The following is a 23,274-nucleotide window of genomic DNA, read 5'->3' as shown; positions in this document are numbered from 1 at the left end:
TCAAGAATCATCTAATATAACTATATAAGTATCTATTATAATGTTTAACACATAGTAATTGTTCAACAAATGTATTTATTATGTTAATGAATAAATTAATCTCAAATAGAGATTTACCCCTGAAATTCAATAATACAAAGATAGCAGCCAAATCTTTTATCCCTCCTGCCACAAAGTTCCCTCCTACCATTATCTGTAAGAATATGATTTGTCATTTCCTCAGCTTAACTATCTGAAAATAGCATTTAAAAGCAAACAAATGGTGTTTGGCTTCATGGCATTTATTCTTTTAAACTCTTTCCTGTTTTCAGCTTCATCCATTCCACTGAAAGATTCCACAAGTTATAGTATTAATCAAATTCTTCCACTTACCTCCATTACCACCTCACTTAACTGGCGACTGTATTTCAACATCCTTCTTAAAAGGGTCACTCAATTCCAGTCACTTCCTTCTTTCAGTCCATCCTACATGAGTTAGCTTTGAATATAAATTCAGATTATATTTCTTTTTAAATCTTTCATTCGACATTATAAAACTGTTTAATACTAACACACTTCCATTTTCAACTTCTTGCTATTTTCCAACAATTTTTAGTGTGAAATGTCCTTCGCCCTTAGAACTTTCTATCTCTTCACTTCTATCAGCAGAGTTTACTGGCACTTCAACTATTGAGAACCCAGCTTAAAATCTATTTTTGAGGTAGTTTTTATTAACCTAGCTTCATGTATTACTGTACTAATTTTCTACATATTGTTCAACTACTATATTGATTTGAAGCAAATATGCATTTATTCAATTTGCCTTTCTATTAGACTCCTCTGTTAAAGAAATTATCACCCTGGCTGGTTTGGCTCAATGTTTAGAGTGTTGGCCTGTGCACTGAAGTGTCACAAGCTGGATTCTCAGTCAAGGGCACATAACTGGGTTGCAGATTTGATCCCAGCCTGGTCAGGGTGTGTGTAGGAGACAACCAATCGATGGGTTTCTCTCACATCAGTGTTTCTGTCTCTCTCTTCCCCCACCCCTCCCCTCTCTCTAAAAAGCAATGGAAAAATATCCTTGGGTGAGGATTAACAAAAAAAAAAAAAAAAGAAATTATCTAACTTAAGCAGTGTGAACTCCAACAGTAATCCAGTACACTGATCTATATCCTAAATTGAAGTTTTGCTCTTCATAATGATATTAATCTGTGGTGTTCTGTACTTTAAGTAAAACAACATTCTAGTACCAAGATATTCAACTCTTCTAGAATTACAATATATAACCAGATAATCTTTATTGACTAATCAACCAAAATTTACAGAAAAATAAATGCTGCCATAATGTGATCTCAAATATATGCCAAACCATAAAATATGAATTAGAGTGAATTTGAAAGTTGAACCTCAGTTTCTGATTCTTTTATACACGATATCTGGCATTTAATTTTTTTAAAAAAAGAAAAAAGGCCCATGTGGAAAGTTAGTACAGTCAATAGAACTAGACCCATGGATGAGCTAGATGTTGGAATTATCAGAGACTTAAAAAAAAAGAGAGAAAAAATAATAAAAACACATAAATTTCAAAATAGTAACACTAACAATAAAACTATCAGTTAACTTCTCAGAGGAACAGAAAATAGAATAAAATAAAATATCATCTTAAAAGTTCTGAAAGTAAAAAAAATAAAAACAACCTAGAACTAAATATCCAGCAAAAAAAAAAAAAAAAAAAATGAGAGAATATCACAATGTAGTAGAGAACTCCACTAAAAGAAATCCTAAAGGGAGTTGTTTAAGCATATGGAAAATGACACTGATGTAATCATGGTAATATACAAAGAGAGCACCAGAAAAGGCAAATGTGTAAGATAAGATAAATGAATATTAACTATTTAAATAAAACATGAACTAGAGGGAAATGTTTGCCTAAATGGTCATATAGTTTACACTTGAATGTTCAATGTTGATAAGCTCACTATTTCCTGAGGTACCCTGCTCTTTTTATAACCATGCTACAAATGTCTTTATAATAAATTGCAATCTGCAATCTTCTCAAATTTCTACCTTTTGGCTCTCATTCTGCTGCAATAAATAATCTAATTTCTCTAACACATGTTTGAAATAACTATAGTATCCTCCAGTGTAACAGAAATTGTTCATTCTTTAGCCAAATATCCCCAGTATAAACCATTTTTCACAAGGCATGCTTCAGTTCTTATCTAATCCTGAATATTCTAAATGTACCTCACTTCTCTATAGTTCTCGAATAATAGATCTCAACACACAAAACACAATCCTGTGGTGACCAGGGCATTCTTGCTTTCCTCATTCCATGTGTGCAGCACTGACATTTATCTTTTTTAAGGGGGACAAATCATAAAACTTATTCATATCTAATTACTACTTTAACCTCTGTTGAAACTCTGACTTCAATAGGTTAAGACTTAGTTGTGTTCCCTCAAATCTATTGTTCAGGCATATTAGGCTAGAAATGGTGTATGGATAAGAATTGGCCACAGAGATTCTGGAGACTATTTCAATAGATAGTAGACAGTATGAACTAAAATTGTGACCTTTGGAATGTCAAGGAAGGAAAGGTTGGGCAAATGGAGGTATTGATAGGATATATTAAATAAGTGCAGATGTACAAGCGGTAGAAGGGGTGAGTCAATGATGAATATGACTTTTCAAGCCAGAGTGATAAAGAGAATAATAAAAATATGGATGTCAGGAGGCATGCTTTGTAACTTAGAGAAATGTGTTACTGTGATTTAAATGCAACACATATTCATAGAAATACTTTTTAGGCAGGCATAGAAATAAAACAGGAGATTTTGTTGGAGGATAAAGTTGTTTTTACTTTGATACATGATAGCTCAAACCATGAAACCAGGGAACACAGGGCCTATCAATGTCCTCTAGCCAGGGACCTTCAGGGATATACCTACAGTAGAACAAGTTAGGTTCATTGCTTGTTGCAGATAAAGGAGACCACAAACCATAGGGAACTTTGTGGCATTTTAATAAGGGAATGTTAGAAAGGACTTACAGAATTGGACTTGTGTTTGGTGATTTGGGAGAGGATTCAAGAAAGTGGAACTTTGAATTGGATGCTGTGAGGCTAATTCTATGATTGGGCATCTTCAGATATCTTATCTAGGAAAGACGACTAGAACAAAGCTAAAGCTGTAATTTGTAAAGAAGCAACATATTATTAGTATTAGCTAGGATGAGGAAATGTTTACTATTTTTGTCACTTGCAATGACTTTGTTTTTATTTTTGTTTAGTCAAAATTACAAAGTGGTCTTCTTTTTGTCTCATTTCTCTATGATTATAGAGTGGCCTTGTCTATTGCTGGAGTTCAGGGAAATTGATTGACAGGAGAACATCTAGGCCTAATTTTGGGGGCCAGATAAACTCCTAAAGATGCCATAGCCTTGCTGGAAGTGTTAAGCCAGTTTACAAGTGTGAGGGGCTGTTTTTGTTCTCTTAGGCCGTGGACTTCACCTTGGGAAACTATAGTGGAGGTTGGAGTCGATAGAGCAGGCAATTATAGAGATAGAGAAGCTGTCAAGCGGAGGTGGAAAATGATGATAGGCGGGAGGTGGAAAATGATGATAGGCGGGTGCCAAGGGGTCTTTGGTGGAAGAGTGTTCAACATTGCTAAGAATATTCAAACCTGTTAAGACTGTTTGAGACTCAGGAAAAAAAAAATGGAGTAAAAACATCATTGAAGCAAGGCATCACTGATGATCTCCAAGAAAGAAATCTGTGGGGCCACAGGTCAGATTGAAAGGCTGTGGAGAAGTAGAGACTAGGGTGAAGACCACTCATTTGAGAAGTTTGTGGTGAAAAGGAATGTTAACTAGAAGATTTTGTGAAATCGATTTAATGAGATTTGTCTTTCTCCCTAAAATAGAGATTACCATTATGTGTTTGCAGAGGAGGAAAAGGAGCCATTGGAAATAGAAACAGTAAAAATGCCAGTGAAGCAGTGAAAATCAGAAGAACAAAAGTCTGCATCCAAGATCTTCGGTGAATGTGTTTGTCCTGGAGAGGAGGCAGGACTCCTTGTCGTCCTGGACCAGGAGGCATTGGTACAGAGAAAGAAATGATGAGTTGGAATGTAGGATAGGTGAAGTAATGGGTGACAGATAAAATCTTTTTCTTTTTCTTTCCTTTTCAGTGAAGTTAGAAACAAGGTCATCTACAAAGATTTTGGGAGAAAAGGAGTTGAAATAGCCTGGAGAAGGTGTGAGTCATCTACTAAGAAGTTGTTTAGTGAATCAAGAAAAGATGTTGTTTTCTATTAAGTCATCCATTTTATAAAAGAAAAAAAATGCAACAGTTGCTGTATATAGTGGATTTATGGAGGATTTAGTAGTTAGAACCCATTTATTCGCTAAAAAAAGGGGGGGGATGGGTTGCCATCTTTTCATGTAAGAATGGTGCAAACAAACCTCTTTCTTAGGCTATTCAGCTAGATTAAATATTATTTGATACACATAATTTGTAACTTTTATTTTGGCTTTTGGACTGTGTCTCCCAAAGGAAAAACATCTTGCCATTTTTTAAATCCAAAGAGAACCTCAACCAGAGACAAGAGCCACCCAGAAGGACGAAGGCCATAGTTTCTAGAGCAAAGAAAATTAACATTAACATTTCCACTTACGTCATAAAAGGGACCCCCCATTCCCACTTGAATCCTCCTTTTCTGTGTATGTGAATGACTGGATGCCTCCTCATTGCTGGCGTTAGGTGTGATTGAGAGATAACTCGGAGGCCGCGGCAGCAGCTTCTGTGCACGCCGCAGTCCGTGCTCTTGTGAGCATCAAAAGGAGATGAAGCCTGATTAACCATTTTGAAATCTATCGGATGAGGAGAAGTCCTTACAAAACAACTTTTATACGCTTTAATTAAAAACGTGTTCTGGCAGCTCAGAGCTGAATGGGCTTCAGGGGGAGCAGGGCTGAGCGCGTTGCTATGACGACACCAAATCTTTTCACGCCTGGCCCTTCCTCAGCACACTCTGTCTAGCTCTCCCCGGCCACTAATTGCCTCCGTCCCACCTCTCACTCCCGCAATCCCTTGGTCTGCGAGTCTATATAAGACCCAATACTTTCTGCTTTTCCTGCTATGGTACCTCTCTCTCTCCCTTCCTCCCTTCCCCTCATCTTTTCATCCCTTACATTTTCCCGGCAATCTCTATGTTCTTGTTTCTCTTGAAAACAAGTTTATGCCTTGAGTGGAACAGACACCACACACACACACACACACACACACACACACACACACACAGTTACAGCATGGTAATTCTTATTCATTACCTTTCAAAATAAAATGATAAATCCATTTTAGTAGTCAAGAATGATCTATGTTCTACATTTTTTATCTTTCAAGTTGAACCCTGGCTACTACACCACCCTTTCTGTTGCTGAAGATGAGGCTAAAATAAGAAGGGCTATGTTTTACTCTATTAAAGGTAATTTTTACTTATTTTTAAATCTCAGGTTATTCCACAGACAGCATCATCTGGCAACAACTGTAAGTAAATATTAAGACTTTAAAATATGCCCCTCCCCACCAAATGCAGACCTCATTTTATTTAAGAAGGCTCTGTGAATAGTATAAAAATTCTACTCATATGAAGACTTAAATAAAACTCAACACTTTCACTTGTCATACCACCTGAAACAAGAATTGGGAAGAACTTGCCCATCTCAGAACCCAATGACCAACTTGTTAGGAGCTGATATCTTGGTAATTTTGTTTTCAGTACATTTATATGGGCTTTAATATTATTACACAACTTCTTAATGTTACTCTTTGAGTCATCAGAGGCCTTTCCTTTTTTATTACAATTTCCCTTTTCCCTTTCATCTGTTCTGTTTTATAAGATGAGATGGGTGAGTGAAAAGCAGTGTGGATCACATCTCATTTCTCATTTGCTCTCCCTACTTAACTAACAATCTGTTCCTATTATGATTATACTTGCAAAGTGAATTATTTGTCAGGTTGTTAAGCATTTTCTCTAATTGCTTGACTCAGTGGAGATGTTGTAACTTAAGATATGGATGTAGGACTGTTATTCCTGGGCATAGCGTGGCCCAGTGGTCACTGTATACAGAAAGGGGTGAGTCCTCGGGAGTCCAGAATCTGGTTTTCAAATCGTAATTAATGCAGCTTTGAAGACTCAGCTTCTGCACCTCTGAAATTGAAATGCAAAAGTTTAGCTTTTCTTTAGAAATTTTGGAATGAATGTCCTTGGTCTCTTTACTATATTCAACTCCAACATATCCATGATAGGCCACATGTAAATCTGTGAGCCATAAGTTAACAAATATACTAAACTGAGAAACAGATTTGTTTTTGTTCCCTAAATGACCCAACCTCTAGGTTGGTTTCTAGATCCTGTTCTTATAATAAGAACTTACCACATTTTAAGAAGGTAAGATCCTTTGACTTCTTATGATAGTCTTCTCACGATAGTCATATTCAAAAGACAAGGAGGGTGTCTTGGCCGGGTAGTTCAGTTAGTTAGAATGAAGTACAAAACACCAAGGTTGAGGGTTCAATCCCCGGTCAGGACACACACAAGAACCAACCAGTAAATGGGTAAAAAAGTAGTACAACAAATCTCTCTCACTCTCTCTCTCTTTCTCTCTCTCAAATCAATAAATTAATAGTTTTGTGTGTTTTTTTTTTTTAAGTGAGGACGCTGCATGACCTAACTCCTAACATTTAGGTGACATTTCACAAAATGGACCAAGCCTCCTGTGTATAATGCTGGTGCAATTCAAAGAAATTATTAAGGTTTAACTTTATTTTTCTCTTCTCAGTATTAAGAATATAAAGCCAAATACTTAGACATGTTAAAAGTGTTTTCCCACCTGGAGCACTTTATTTGGATCAATCTTAGGTGGGAACTAAGGAAAGTAAATGTGTATAGATTGGCTAAATAAATAGAGAGATAGGCATTCAGGTATCTGAAACAGGCTTGAGACCTCATAAAAATGGATTCTCAAAGAGGCATACTTAAAATGTAAGTGGATTTTACATAAATATCAGAGAAAATATTCCGTTGGCAAGATGTTTTGCCCTGTGAATATGGTGCTTCTCCATTATATCAATAAATACAAAAAGTGGGAGTCTTTCCATTCTTGACCTTTAAATCTATTCTGGACCTGGCTTGGGAAAACTCTGAGGAGAGTAAACTTTCAGGTGAGTGGGCTAGAAAATATGTAAGTATTTTCCATCACCATATTCTATGGTCCCATGATTCAGTTAAATTAAGGCTCAAGGGGTTGCACTTTTAATAACATTGAATTCTCATATCTACTGAAATGTTTTACATTTCCTTTCCTCCTAATTTGGTTTCTTAGCCAAAGACATAAAAATTGTGATAGCTTTTGGTTAGTAATTCATCCATCCTATGGTGCCCAATTCATCAGAAGTCACATAATCCTTTATGTGTGCTCTGGCACTAGACAAATTGTTTATATGTTAAACCACAGGACTGTCCTGTGGCTTCTGTGGTCTGGTGGATATATATCAGAATTAAAGCCTTTTTGGTGGTTGTTTGAACATATTGTTATTCATGGAATGGCTCTTATACTGAGTACAGAATGTGGTTACTCTGAAGTCTTCAAATAATCATAAAAATTAATTCCCAAATAGCTCTACCTACATAGAACTTATTCTGGTCATACATGTTGTGTTAAACTATTCAAATTGTTAACCTTTAAAATCTAAATCACTGCCATCTTTATCCTGTATAAATGCCTTTCTCTCCCCTAGTATTTCTAAATATGTGATAATGAAAAGGCAAAGGAAGCACAGTAGCCACCAGCCCACCAGGTGAAGAATGGTGTGTCACAACTCACGACAGAGATTAAACCTCCACTTGATGTTACAAAAGAGATTTTATAAAAGGTGACTGAAGTAACACCATTCTGTAAATGTATCAGTCACCAAGATTCAAACCTATGCTTTAATAAGTTAATAAAAAGTGAGGTAAGGGTCCAGATGAGAAGTCATTCATTCTTTCATAACTTGTAATAAGTTTCTGGAGTTTAATAACTCATGTAAGAATAGCATTACCCATAGATTTCTTTATTATAGACTCAGAATATCTGCAAAGTAAATGTTTTATGTCTCTTTTGATATAAATGAAAGACCTCAGAGAAGTAGATATATAATGTCTTAATGTAAATTATATTCAGGATGCTGTTCTTCTATGACAAAAAAGGGTGGGGGGAGGAAAGGAAAAAGAACTAAAATATTCTCTTTAGTCTTACCTATCTCAATTAAATTTTTTCATCTCTCTCTTCCCCAAGTGCCTAGGACGAAGAATTGAAGGGATTAGTCAGAGTTCCATAGGCTGAATTTGTAAAATTTGTAAATTTGTAGAGCTACTGATGCTGAAGGAACTCAAATAACTAAATTCCTATTATCTCCTGATGAGAAAATGCCAGCAGAAAGTCTTAAATCTAAAATGCTTTCCTTGGTTTACCCCAAAGAAGCATATCAATTTATTGCTTTTCTGCTTTGGGGACAGTCTTGTGGACTAGTTGTATGTACACACACAGACACACACACACACACACACACACACACCCCTCCTATATTTGTGCTAGCTCTAATTCCCCAAAGAAAAAGCTGAAGAGTAGTAGATCGCTTGAAGATTGGGATAGTCAGGATTAATTAGCAAGAACTAATTTACTACTGTTGAGCAGTCCATAAGTGTTCTTGCAAAAAAAAAAAGAAAAAAAAGCACTTTAAATTCTGTTACTATTATGCTTTATCTGACTGCAATAAAGCTGCAATATGCAATACATACTTTTCTCAGTAATGGGTGAGGGAGGAAATAGGGTTGTGTAGGAAGTATGCCCAATAACGCAATGACTTGAACTCCTGTTAGACACCAAGCTATAGAGAAATCTTCTTTGATCGTGATTCATAGGGAATCTCTCTCTCTCTCTCTCTCTCTCTCTCTCTCTCACACACACACACACACACACACGCACGCACGCTGAGGTCAAAGCACGTGGTAGTACTGATTTTAGTCCCTGTGCACTTAGGAGAGCAGAGAAGCAAGGGGCTGGAGGTGGCTGAAAGGGAAAGGATGCAGTGGAACCCGGGAGGAGGCGCTCACGTGGAGGTCGTGGTCCCGGGCTCTGTCCACCGAGCCGGAAGCGAAGGGGGCGACACTGCACTCCTGGCGCCCGGACCCCGCGCTCCTGTGCCGGCCGTCGCTGTCGTGGCCCAGTTACCCAGAGTGCCGTTCCAGGATCAGAGCCACTGGGTGGTGTGAAAGCTAGTGGGGACATTTTGAGCAGGGTAGGATCCAGGGCAGGGACGATTTAAAACCCCGTTTATCAGTGCTGGGTTGCGAGTAAAGCTGGCTCTGAGCCCAGGGAGCCGGGGTTTGGGAGCCGCAGCAGGATGTTGGGAATCCGCCCTCAACCAGGCGCGCAGGGTGGCCTTTGTGCCATTGCTCCCGGGTTCAAGAACTACTTCGTAGCTGGAGGCTGGGACGGGAGAGAGTAAACGTCCAGCCCTTGGGGCAGCCCTCGGGGAATGGTTGCAAAGGGATACACGAGAAATAAATCAAAGGAGAGAGCCGCCACACCCCCTTCCCCCGCACAGTCTCGGCGGGAGGCGTCGCCTGTCTGCAGCCTTGTCCCAGCCGGCCCGCGCCCTCCGCGCCCTCCGCGCCCAGGGACCTGGGGAGAGCAGCCGTGCCTGGCCCGCCAAGACTGCGCCCTGAGCGGGTCCCAGGAGCTCGCCTCGTCCGTCTGCCTGCCAGCCCCGCCCGGCCGGGCCCCTCGGGCTGGATAGAGCCCCGCTTTGCTCTTTTCGTTGGCCAAGCACAATTGTGTTATTGGAGATAATGAATTCAATCCCCATCAAAGGGCATTAGGCTCGCCCGGGCCCTGGAGTTGCCGTTGCCTTAAAAAAAAAAAAAAAAAGGAATGAAAGAAGGCTGAAGAGGAAAAAAATCTCTGGGGGAGCCTTTTCCCTGATCGCCGCTTTTGAAGTGAAGGGGCCCGGGCATTGTTCACCTCGCGGCCCATACGGCTGAAGAAAGCCTGGGCTTTTGATGGGCTGAGAACCGCCTCGGCAAGGAGCACCACGTCGGGCCGTGCGGCCTGCGGGCAGCATATGTCTCAGGCGGCCCGGGCACCGTCTGGCGGGCGGGGCCGCAGGCCTGGAGGGGACGAAGCTCGGCTGCGCGCTCTGCCTGGGAGGCCAGGACCAAAGGCCCGCACCCAGCGGCAGCGTGCCCCAGCCCTCCACCCTGGAGTCGCGGTTCCCCGTGCCCACTTCGTGGCGTAGTGGTTAATCAGTTCATCAGTTAAGACCTGGGACTGGGTTGTCAGACTGCCCTTTGGAGGTGAGGGTGGAGAAGGCAGAGGTATGGTTGAGTGCATCTAGCCGGGGTGGTTGGAAGTCTATTTTTAACCACTGGGATCCAGCATCTAAGGTCGTTGACTTGGCTAGAGCTTGATGGGTCTCAGAAGGTGGACCCCGCAGAGTGGGGCATCCATAGGACAGGCAGTTAGGATTGTGCCTGGACACCACCGCGCAGCCGGCCCTCGGGCGGGGGCGGGGGGCGCAGGGAGGCGGAAGGCTGACACCCCAAACCCGGGGCAGTTTCTCCAGCGTCCGTGGCGTCTGGCCTCACAGTTCTGAACCCAGAACAGCACATTAGCGTCAGATAATATTTTCTAAAAACTTGCTGAAGGCATTTAAGTTTGCTTTCAGTGCTTGCAACGTGAACTTTTCTCACCTCGATCCACATCCTGCGCTCCCCACCCTCACCCCCGCTCCGCCTGTCTCTGAACTCTTTTGGCCCTAGTGTCAGAGACTAGAGCTGGCGGTTGGGTTCCCTTCCCTCCTTTTCTTGTCTCCAACCCTCTCCATCTCTCCTCAAAGGATCCGGGTTATCCGCCCCATTAATATATTAGCCAGGCATAACACAAAGGAAGCGCGTGTCATTAGTGTGAGTGAGGGAAGCGAGGGGAGAGAGGGAGCCTGGACGATGCTCTGTGCGGCAACGGCTCATTGCAGACGGAGCTCGGGAATCTGCCTCTACCTAGGAAAAAGCGGTAGAGAGCGCTGCGGGAGTTGGCGCTCCGGACTGAGCAGCTGTTGGGTTAGGCGTTTGTAGCTGGGCTTTGGGAATGAAGCCCAAGACTCCCAGGTGGAACCCAGAACTGCGAAAACATTACAAAGTGCCCCAGTCACCTGAATCGCGCAAAGAAAATCAGCTTTCCAGGTTTTCACTCGGTGAAAGCCTCTTTCCTCCTTCGTGCATAATGGGCCCTTTCAAAGTAAATATGTAAACGGAACAAACCACCACAAAGCCCCTTATATTCTTCTCATTTAATTATTTGTTTTTAAAATAACGAGGGGGGGGAGAGAGAGAGGGAGGGAGGGAAGGAGAGAGAGAGAGAGAGAGAGAGAGAGAGAGAGAGAGAGAGAGAGAGAGAGGACACTGAAGAACTGACCTGGGACATGATTAGACAAGCAAAGGAGTAACTAAAAATTCATGGGAGCGGGGTGGGGAAACTAAGGAGATTTCCAGTTGAACAATTTGTTCTCTATTTCCAGGCAATGCTTTGGGGGGTATTTTCAGATTGTTTTTCTTGGTGGCTGGAATTTTATTTTTTAAGCTCCTGATGTATAATCTTTAAGAGGAATTGAATAGAGAAGTGGCAAGTCAACCCAAAGCAACCTCACCCTTAGAACTCTGAGTCAGACTTGCCATGGCACTGGTCATGTTCTGATCTTGATCTTGATGTGACTTGACCAGCATCACACACATGGATCCTTAGGTCCTCAAGCACTTATTCATTCTATGTAAGCCTTTTCTTTCCCAGATATTGAGGAAGAGTGTTCTGCTTTTATACTCTGGAATAAATAGACCTTAGTGAACCCCCAAATGTCATTAAGTGGCATCTAGAAAGAGGGATGCTCCTCACTTTCCAGGTCTGCAGAGGAGAGCTCAGGCGTACCATGAGTTTTGTTTTTACACAGTGTAGTTACAGCTGACATAATTGGAGAATGAAATGTGGAATTTAGAAAATGAAAGGTAGCATAGGGAGGTTTTCCCCCTTGTCAGATTTCTAAAAACGTATATTAGGAAAATGTATGCATTTTCAAGTTAAAATTGAACTGCATGGGTATTTTCAAACCCCCTTACTGCTTGCTAGATTGATGGCTGGAGAAAACAAAACAAAAATATGAGGGCTGCAGTCTGAGCTGTCCAAAGTTCAATGAACCAAGCTAGACTGGGAGCTAAAAAGATAAAACATTAGTGCAGTGGTTCTCAACCTTCCTAATGCTGCGACACTTTAATACAGTTCCTCATGTTGTAGTGACCCCAACCATAAAATTATTTTCATTGTTACTCCATAACTGTAATTTTGCTACTGCTATGTCTTAGGCGACCCCTGTGAAAGGGTCGTTTGACCCCCAAAGGGGTCGCAACCCACAGGTTGAGAACTGCTGCATTAGTGGAACCATAATGGCTGCAAACTTAACTATCTGGAAGGGAAAAAAACAATGTTTAAAGTAATCTATTATTAAATGATTTTTGAATAGAACAGGATCATTAACAGAAAATAAAATTTGCATAAATGGCTACTTTAAAAAAACCTTGTATCTCCTCAAATGGATTCTATTTCTAATTAGGAAGTTGGAAGATCTTACAAATTGTTTTATTTTATTATATTCTTACTTTCATGAGTTTCTATTGATGCTAATTATCTTATTTGGGAAAATCTTATTTCTAAATTTCAGCATAATTTAATTACACATTTAGCTCAAGATAGCCTACAAATAATCACCTTTCTGCACATATTTATCTTGAAGTAACTAAACATTATCTTAACTACATCTAGTTGCAAAACACATTTTACTACAACTCAAATAAACAATTAACATTTAATTTTGGAAGTAAAATACTTTTTACAACTTTAGTAAACATCTAATAAATAAATTAATCAATTTTATCTTTTCAGTGAGTTTTCCCCCTTGACACATTGAGGTATCACATTAAAATACATTATAACTAAATGTTCTACAATATTACTTCTAAATCAACAGAAAACCAATTGGTCTTGAAGAAAGGTTAATTAATTTGGGCTACAGGTCTCCTCCTACTTTAGTTTACATCGAAAGGAATTTGTGTTGATTAAAGAAGTTTTTAATAAAGAAATTTAAAAAGCATTTTTGTCGAATTGAGTTCAACTTTTTAAGTGCCAAAACAATAAGCTAAAATTTTATTTAATAAGCATTTTCATGGAATTGAGATCAATTTTTTAAATGTGCCAGAACAATGAGGTAAAGTTTTGTCCCTCTAGGAATACTTTTGTACTATGGCTCATTCAAGTCTGTTAAAGTCTGGGGAGTGGGGGGGTACCCATACGCGCACGCACGCGCGCACGCACACACAACAACCGTTTTTTATACTTTCAGTGAAATCAGTTGGGTATCTAGCTTGCAGAAAACGAAAACAGAACTTTAATAGAATTTTGTTTATTTAATCCCTCCTCCCATAATAATTCTCACCAGTTTATTCTGCTATAAGGGGGTCACGGAGGGACAATGTAAATTAAATTTCATCCTTGATTTAAACACTGTATTTGCCATTATGTAGAAATCAGACTGAGCTGCCCTTTACTTGGGAACATTTCTAAGTTGTGTAGTTTCTACTGAATAGAACTGGTGAGCTTTTCTTCTTCCTTATCTATGTTGTCTTCTTGTTTTATCAATTTAAAAAAAATGTTTCAGGCCTGGAACAAGGTGAAAGTAACATTTTAAGTTTCCTCCCGGGCACTATACTCACTCCCAAAACATTTTTCTTTCTTTCTAAAAGTGTTTGCTCGGTGGTGTTGTCAGTGGATCGGATGGCCTCCGGAGCTTTGCACTTGGGTGTGTTGCAAGGTTTTTCCTTCTCACCCCCTCCCTCCCTCCTCCTCTGGAGACCCCTCCCCCACCTCGGGTGAAATTCCTAAATAAAGCGAGCCTGGTGGACCTCGGCTGAGCAGCCAGCATCCCCTTTCTGGCCAGGGTCTGCAGAGGTGAAGAAGTATAGAAACTCCACAACGAAAAGGGGGAGGACGTCGCTGGAAGGTGGTGTGCTCGAGGAGGGTCTCAGCACTCCCTTGGAACTACAGATGTTTTCCTCCTGGCTCCGGGGCACGGCGCCCCAGCCCAGAGCGTTCAGGCGTTTGTGTGTCTGGGTTTCCGAGGAAAGGATTACGCAGCGGGAGTGGCGCAGCAACGCAGGGCATTGGGGCCGCAGGAGCCGTAAGGAGGAGCCTGGCCTTCTTTGTTGACTTTTAGGTCTTAGACTCAACAGAAGATTTATTCGCTAGGAGGGGGAAAAGCCCAAACAATGAGAAACTAACTGCACTTGTCACCTCGAGATGCTTGCGGTCCCGCTCTGCCTTCCTTTCCCGGCAACCGGTCGCCCAGGCCCCAGCCTGCGGGGGGGACAGACCGCAATGTCCAGAGGTGGCAGAGTGTGCGGAAAGTACCCAGAGGTGCTGTACTGCCCAGAGGTGGCAGAAAACCAAGGGAGAAACTCCCGAAATGAGACCTGCTCCTTGCGATTCACCAGTCTAGCTTCTTGGGCAGGTCTCCAAAGTGGCCTTGGGCCTTAAGCCCGAGGCTTTCGCCCCCGCAAGCCCATAAAAAGTTTCTGCCCAGTACGAGAGCGCGAGAGCGCGAGCTAAGGCCAACCTAAGCCCAGTGGGTGAACACAAGACACTGATATTGTTAATACGTTAGAGAGAGGGAAGGGAACATCTCGGTGGGGAACGCAAAAAAGACGATTTAGTTTCAGTGTGGTCGGGTAAAATTTCAAGGCGTAAACTCACGTCATTACATTTGGAATTCAAAATTGCCGACGTTTATTTACCTGCCATCTAAATATAAATAAATGTTGGCACTGCAATCTTTATCCTCTCTGAATCTTTAATGTCCTCCCCAGGCCTCCAAATTAGGTTTTGAAATTACTCAGACCAGTACTTTCCCTTTCTTCCTTTCAGTAGCAGAGGTTAGAGCAGGGGTTTGGGATTTCTGGATTTTCCTCAAGTGCTACATGGCACCCCTTCTCTCATCTGGGAAGGCAATTAGGGGACAATTAAGGGACTCACACAGTTCTTTTTATCTTGTCCTCGGTGTGGAGTGGGGCGATCAAAGTAAAGGCTGTCCAAGTTCATGCCCTGGCAAGGATGGAGTTCATACACAAGGGCTCAGGCAAGCCAGCCTCTGCTTGGGCTGGTGGCGTTATTGTTGATGTCAATCCTAACAAGACTTACAAAGAAATAGGTGGACTGGAAAGTGAGCCTACTATCAAAGGAGATTAATGATTTTGTGATCTCAAGCAACTGTAGGGGTGTGAAGTTGCATTTAAAAGCTTCTTAGGAGGCAAACAAATCATCAGCTTTAAGTTCTCTGGAATGATATTTTTAGAAACAATATATTTCAAATATCTTCCCACAACACAAAATAGCAGCTGGTGAAATGTCCTGATGGCACAAAGCTTTCCCTGCAGGAGTGAATTAACTGGCTTCCCTTGTTCCCTCCAAAGCTACCATGATGGTTAAGTTTTCTTTTCTCTTTTTATATAAAGAGGGTTCAGGATACTCTGTTGTAGACAACTTAATTTTAACAGCTTCATCTGATATTTTATTCTCACTCAAATACTTCTTAGAGATAAATGACATATTGGGAAAAATAGTTAAATTAATAGTATTTGATTTCATTGTGGAAAGGCTCAAAGGAAACATGTCCAAAATTGAAGTAAACATTACTGGGAATAAGGAATCTTAATCTCAATTCTTGGGATATTCAATCAATTTATCTATCCAGTTTTACTGAATTTCTTTAACCTTTTTTTTTTTTTTTTACTAACTACATGTTCATATAAAAAACATAAACAGTTTTGTTTAGATTATTTTCCTTTTTTTTCATTTATATTCAGTGCCAGACTCTGAAAAATGTCATATTCAGAATACCTATTTTGGATTTAATTAAGGAAAATAACAAAAATCCTTTTTTTGTTGTTAACATTTGATTTATTTAAAGTCCTTAACTGCAAATGATCAAGAACATATTCCACGGCTTAAAATTTATTATTTTCTTTACGTAAATCAAAATATTTTAATTACAATCACATTGATAAAAATTAACATTTTAATTTGTATTTTTAACCATCATTTAAAGCAATTTCAACTGTAAAGAAAAAAAGAATAAACCATGCAATAAATTAACATTGAGAAAGCAAAGAGAAATAATAATGAAACCCGTCTGACTATACTAACACCATGTCCAACTGTGAAAAGTGCATTAACACTGAATGAACAAGCACACGATGACAATAATTAAAATTCCCACAATCAATTGGATTTTGGAATCTTGAACCAAATTTTGAAATACGGCCCCCTATAACATCTCTCCTCCAACATTGTAATATTCCCTTTCTTTTTCTGGAGAAAAATATTCTTTAAATGGTATAGATACATAGAAGCTAATTTTATACATGTTATGTGACCTCAGAATGACATGACTATGGCACTCTGCAAAGCAAGGAGCAGAGTTAGAAAAGGACAATTCTTGAGGAATTGATTCCCAGGGCTATCTGTGGGTAGAGAGGACAAGGAGTGGGTATCTTTGTAACTTCTTGGTCAGGCAACTCTGGAAAATGTAGCATGTAGACCACCTGCCACCTCTATGTGTTATGTAAATATATGGAGGATGTCTACATATCTGAGCGTGTGCATAAATAAGTCAGTACATAATACATATGTATTTCATTTTAAGTATTTCATTTTAAGACATCTGCTATCTGAATGTATCGGAAATGTAAGCTGAAAAACAAATGGCTCTGATGTTTATAATCTATTTCTGTTTTGCTGCATAATAGCAGTATTGTCCTTCAATACTTTTAACTTGCCCATAGTGTCTACTTGTTTCTTCGCCCTTTCAGTTCTTATGGTTAAGAGTATTGCCATAGACCTGTAAACTTGTGTGTGGTGGGGGAGCAGGGGAGGAGGGGGGAAAAGTACAAACAAATATTTTACAAGCTTGACCATCTTTCCTTTTTTAAATAAAACCTGCACACACTAGAATGTGTCTGGAGGGGAAAGAGGAAAGAAAGGGAGAGAGATAAAGGAAGTGGGAAGATTTTATATATACACTTGTGGATCATTAAACTTTGCAGGGAAAAATTCTGTTGGTTTGGGGTTGGTTTTCTTCCTAATAATATACACAAGGCATTTGAATAACAACCAAGTAACAGTCCTTTGCACTGGGAATAAGATTGTGCACACACACACAAAGAAATAAAAATAGTTGGTATTTTATTACGCTGTTGTCGGCTTGGTATGTGTGATTTTATTTGCTGTTTTTTCCCCTCTCCCCCTACCATCATGGTCACAAACAAACCCCTAGTCTAGGAGAGCTAGGAAGTGTTTAGGACAGGTCTGGAATACACACCTTGGTAGTAGGCCGGCTCCAAGGCTGAGGGCTCGATGGGGCTCCTGGTGGCCACCGAGGCGCTGCCCAGCGGCAGGCTGGCAGGCAATGCAGCGCTGTAGGGTGAGTACTGTAGCGCCTGCTCGTATGCCTTGAAGTCCAGCTTGTGCTGCTGATCCGAGGACATGAGGTTGTTGATGGAGAAGGGGTGGTTAAAGGAGTAGTGGGGGTCCCCTTTCAGGTGCAGCTGGGACTCGTGTGGTGCCAGACCATGCACTGGGTGGGATGGGGGCACAGATACCAGAGCCCCAGGACCGGAGCTGATTGGGGGTGCAGCTGAAGAGGCTGGAGTCTTCAACTCCGAGGCGCCCCCTGTCGCTGTTGCCCCGCTGTGGTCCAGAGTCTGGGGGCTGGAGGCGGGCCCTGGGGCCGGTGCGCCCTCTAGCTGGCCGGCCTTACTGTGAACACCCCGATGTAGGGGTGAGTCGCCGCTGCTGTTGGCGGCAGCGGAGGGGTCCTTTCGGCTCTCAGGACCACCCTTGGTACCACCACTGCCCCCGCTCCCGCCCCCCGCCCCTGGCTGCTTCTCGCACTTGAAGCGCTTCTGGCGGCGCAAGTAACAGCCGTTTTCAAACATGTTGCCAGAGTCCGGGTGCAGCGTCCAGTAGGAGCCCTTGCCAGGCTTGTCCGGGGAGCGCGCCACTTTGACGAAGCAGTCGTTGAAGGAGAGCGAGTGGCGGATGGAGTTCTGCCAGCGCTGCTGGTTCTGCCGGTAATAGGGAAAGAGGTCCATGATCCACTGGTAGATCTCACTCAGCGTGAGCATCTTGCTGGGGGCCTGCTGGATGGCCATGGTGATAAGCGAGATGTACGAATAGGGAGGCTTGGCATGCGGGTAGCTGCGCTTGAAAGTCTTGGCATCGCCGCTACCCCCAGCCCGGCTGCGGCCCAGGTTGGACGGCGCATACGCCATGGGGCTCATGCAGGGGTTCATGGCTGCGGCATAGGGGCCCAGACCGTTCATGGAGGCTGCAGGTTGCGCGCCCATGGCGCCCATGCCTCCAGGGCTCAGTGTAGTCCCCATGGCCGTCACACCTGCCGCTGTCATGCTGTTCATGGTCCCCGAGGAGCCCCCAGGCATGCCAGCCACCGTGCCAGGGCTCAGGCCAGCGCCCAGACCTGGGTTTGCGTAGGACATATTGAATGAAGCTGGGGTCATGTTGCCGCTCGTGGTCATGGTGTTCATGGTCATGTAGGTGTTCATGGAATTCATGGAGCCCAGGCCCGAGTTCATGTTGCTGACCGGGACTGAGGAGTAGGCCTGGAGCAGAAAAGTGGGTGAAGAGGCCCCGAAGGGTAGGGTTAGCAGTACTGGAACCCTCAGACAAGAGGAGAGCAGTTCTGCAAAGCATTGGACCCCCTACCCAGGACAAATCATCATGCGCTCTCCCCAGAACGAGCAAAGAGATGCCTTGCATGGCAGGGGAAAAAATCCTAGCAAGCAAAGAGATGCCTTGCATGGCAGGGGAAAAAATCCTAGCGTGGCAGGCATGATAGACATGCGCTCACAGCAAATATCCCCAGGAAGACGTGTAATCACCTTACACAGCCTCACACTCAGGGGCCGGCTTCTGGGGTCCCTCCATCTCTTCTTCCATCCAAGCCAGGTGGCCTCCCAGCCTCCACCCCAGACCCGCCTCCGTAAATTAAGTTCCCCTCTGGTTAAAAGGCGTCAAAACTCCGAAAACGGAATCAATCTCTGACCCCCTGGTTACGCACTCTACCTTAAGTGTGCTGTAGGTTGGCAACAGGGCACCCACTTTGCACCCATCTCACCTAAACCTACCAGGCCGGCTGAGGGCATAGCAGCTTGGGATCTGCGGTGCCTAATAAACTTTCCCTGATAGAATAAAACATCCATGGCCATATGACCATCCATTTCCTAACAACTGTCTTCACTATCTTAGCAGTTTTTGCTAAATGGTGACCTTTTATTGTTTATTATAATTAGAAGTGGTATTTTCCATCTACCTGTAGCAACTGCAATATTAAGAGAGAAAGAAACTCACAGGTTAAATATGTTTTGGAAAAAAAGACCTACAACAAGAGAAGGGGCAGGAAGGGTTGCATAATAATATCAATGCACTACATGCATTTAACGTTAATGTGACTTTACATGTACACCTCGTTAAGCCATTCAAAAATTTTCACTAATTTCATTACATATTTCCAGCCCCCTAACATTTGAAAATTTTGTGAGACAATTTGTTGAAATAATCATCATTTTTTTTTTTCACATACTGACATGTTACTGCTAATCATTTCAAACTCTGGCTAATAGTTTCATATACTTTAAAATTCCAAAATCAAAGTCTACTTATTTTTACTTTCCAGTTCTCAGCTTTAACCTGTAAGGAACCTCTTTTTCCATAGAGAGCTAAATTGACTACTGGGTGGTGATGATTGCATCTGAATTAAACCTGAGGAAGAGTTCTGGGCTCCTTTTAAAATGATCAGTAGGAGAAAACCCTTGTCAATAGCAATGTTGAAATGCAACAGATATATTAAAAATAGAGAGTCCAGAAATATAAAATCTACTTCTCTGATAATTTAATAAAAATAATGATATCCTTAAATTTATTTTCATCAGGAAACATTACTTCATTTTAAAACAAAAGGTGAACAAACAGATTTAACTAGGTACACACTCTGCTATGGTATGTAAATAAATTCCAGGTAGTCTGTGAAGATATAAATATACTAATCTAAATAAATAAATTACCATGAAAATATTTCTTGATGCTATATTTTTCTTTCCATGTTAAACTAGTTTTCACTTTTGAGGTTTTGTTTTGTTTTCCTCTCTTCAAGATTGTCCAAGGCAGTTTCAATAAGAATGTTCAATAATGGTAAACTTTTGGGGGGTAACCAACAGCTGTTTCCAGAGAAATTTATTGGTGGTGCTCCTGCCTGTACCTGATTTTCCTCGCAATCCCTTTGTGCACACTGTAAAATAAACTACATGAACGTGCCACCATGGGGACAATGAAGAGAAACAGGTTCTCCGCCCGCAGTGTTGGAGGAAAAGTCAGCTTGCACCAGCGCCACCCAGCGGTTCTAGAGAAGAATGAGCACACTTCTCCCCAAACAGGGCTTCGGAAGAAGTTTTATAAAATTTCTGAATCGCTTCCTTATTAAGGCACTCAACTTAGCGGCAGCGCGCTTTCATCAGAAGACATCTGCGAATTCAACTGCGGGAGCAAGCGGCCGCCCTTGTAGGCAAACTATGGCTTTCTCAGAGTAGCCTCCAAGTCGTGCCAGAGCTCTCCCGCCAACCCGCTGCACCTCGGCCCTGCTCCGGGTCGGGCTCTCCACAAGGAGAGGCAAGTGCTTCCCAGAGAGGGTGCTTCCAAAGCCTAGAATATCCTGAAATCTTTTCGCCCGCTCCCAGCGCTGAGCGCTGAGCGCCGAGTCCCGGCCTCCTTCGCGGGGCAGTGGATCCGGCTCCGAGGCCCGCCCAAGGCCAGGCCAGGGCCACACCGGGTGGGCGGGCAGCTGAGGAACGGAGGAAGCGCCCCCAGCCCACCGGGCGACTGCCTGGCCCGGCGTCCGTCTCGCCCGGCCTCCCCGGGCACAGGCCCCCAGAGTGTCCCGCCTGCCGTCCGTCTCTCACCTCCTGTGTGTCCGCGTAGTAGCTGTTCCAGTCGCTGCTCTCATGCCCTTCCATCTTCACAGTTCCTAACATCCTGGAGCCACCTTGCCCGATGCAACCATACAGCCCTGTGCTAAGCGACGGGCGGCCGCGAGGCGGGGGGCAGGAAGCCTAGTGGCCGCAGATACCCGAGCGCCCGCGCCCGCCCAGCGCCACCCTAGCGAGGAGGAAGCCAGGCGCTGCGGGGCGCGGCGTGCGCGGCGGCGGCGCGGCGGGCGGGGGCAGGCGGCAGCCGCGGAGCGCGGCGCCCGGGAGCGCCTCCGCGGGAAGTGAGCGGGCGGCCTCTGTGAGACGAGTGCAGTTGAGCTGATGTGGATCTTACGTCGCTGGAGTGCCCACCTCCTCGTCCTCTCCCCATTTGTCCGCGGCACAAAGACGCTCGCACCTACAAAGCCCGAGGTGCACCTGCGAGGCAGTCGCCCGCCAGTCCAGCCGCCGCGCCTCCCGCCCAGCGGCGCCGCCGCCGCGCGCTCCCCCTGAGCCCCCTCCCCCAGGACCCCCTCCCCCCAACCCAGCCCTCACTTTGTTTGCAAAGCAGCGTAATTGGTTTAAGCCCGGAGACTGGGGGAAGAGGGAAATGGGGTGGGGGTGGGGTGTAACCCCCTTTGGAAGAGGAAAAAAGAAAAATAGGTTGGGCGGGCGAGCTAGCGAGGATTCCCGATAGGACCCGCGCAGCCTGAGAAAGGCTGAGGGCGTTGGCGTTGGAGCCCAGGCTTGCGGGGCAGTTGCTGGCTAAATGACCCAGGGTCGCTCCACAGGGGGACCTACCCCCTTTCAGATGCCGGGGCAGCACCCGGTCCCACGGCCCTCCTGCTCTTCGGCCCGCTTCCAGCCCCCACCCTCTTGATTCCTGACCTAAAGTACAACCCCGGGAGACAGGAGAACTCACTCCCCGCCCCTCCGACTTCAGGCTAGAAAAAGGAAAAAGTCCCACTTTTGCCCGGTCACTAGGAACCCGGCCATCTGAGTCAGCCGAGCCGAGTGACGTTAGGCCGATCCGGGCTGCTGGCTAGCAGAGTGGAGACGCTGCCACGAAACCCGTACCTGCGGCTAAGAGCGGGTGAGTCATAACACTGTTTTATACCTTTATGACATAACTTTTTTTTTTTCCGCCTCGGTCCGCTCTACTCCCCTTGTCATCTGTAGCAATCATAAAGAGGAAGAAACTGAGAACAGATGTCTGTGTGATAGGACTGGCGGACCTGAGTCAGGCCGTCCTCCCTCTGCCCAGCTCCTCCTCCCACCCCCCTTCCGCAGCCTTGGGGACTGAGCAGGAGGCGACCGTCCGGTTTCTGATAGGGAAAGGTCAGGGGGAGGGGACAGCTTCCTAAATCAGCGCGTTAGCTGGGAGAGCCTGGGCGCCGGTGCGGGAATGCAACTACTCGGCTAGAGAGGTGCCAGGCCCAAACCAGCGGTGGTCTGCGGCGGTGCCTGGACCTATCTCTGGCTTGAAGGGGCCGGGCTAGGACACCACGCACTCGTTTGGTTAATAATTGGTTCGGACATCGGTGGGAAGTTCTCTTCCTAGCAAAGTCGCTTGGCTCCTATGAGGCCCTGGGTAGTGGATAGCCCAAAAGTCCTGAGGAGTACCTACTAAAGTGGGTAATAGGAGCTGAGTTGGTGATAGGTTGCGAGATGGTGCATGAGTGAGTTTGTGAGTGTGTGTGTGTGTGTGTGTGTGTGTGTGTGAGAGAGAGAGAGAGAGAGAGAGAGAGTTAGTTTAGTGTGGCCATGTGTTTCTGAGTGAGTCATACACTCTGTAGGAGCCCTGGGTTTTTTTTTTTTTAGGTAGCAGTACAATAAAATATTTCTAAAATGACTAAGAATCCACAAAATATTTTTAAATGTTATCAATCTCATTTTGAGAATTGTGTTTTAACTTGTCTTCCAAACAGATACCTCGCCCCCCCAGCCCCCAGTAAGTGCTTTGTTCTTTTAAATCTTTCTTCCTTGAAATCTGGCAACAGAATCAAGTTAAATCCTTGAACCAAACAAAACTTACATCAGCAGGGGAGCAGGAGAGGGTGAAGATGTGCAGTTAAGGAAATAAAAAAAGATAAAAGTATTGGATTACAATTCTTTTTTT

General features: G+C 43.6%; 1 protein-coding gene across 1 annotated transcript; it reads right to left on the bottom strand.

Moving 5' to 3' along the window:
- Positions 1 to 16,062: 16,062 nt before the first annotated feature.
- Positions 16,063 to 21,352, bottom strand: FOXA1 (forkhead box A1). The gene is made up of 2 exons (XM_036239593.1): positions 21,150 to 21,352; positions 16,063 to 18,797 (listed from the first exon to the last, which is right to left on the bottom strand). Exons 1-2 carry the CDS (start codon positions 21,219 to 21,221, stop codon positions 17,463 to 17,465), a joined length of 1,407 nt encoding a protein of 468 aa, XP_036095486.1. The 5' UTR covers positions 21,222 to 21,352; the 3' UTR covers positions 16,063 to 17,462.
- Between the last annotated feature and the right edge of the window lie 1,922 nt (positions 21,353 to 23,274).

The sequence above is a fragment of the Molossus molossus genome, unplaced genomic scaffold (assembly GCF_014108415.1).
Source record: "Molossus molossus isolate mMolMol1 unplaced genomic scaffold, mMolMol1.p scaffold_m16_p_1, whole genome shotgun sequence".
Lineage (NCBI taxonomy): Eukaryota > Metazoa > Chordata > Mammalia > Chiroptera > Molossidae > Molossus > Molossus molossus.
This window is presented reverse-complemented; position numbering and strand designations above follow the sequence as displayed.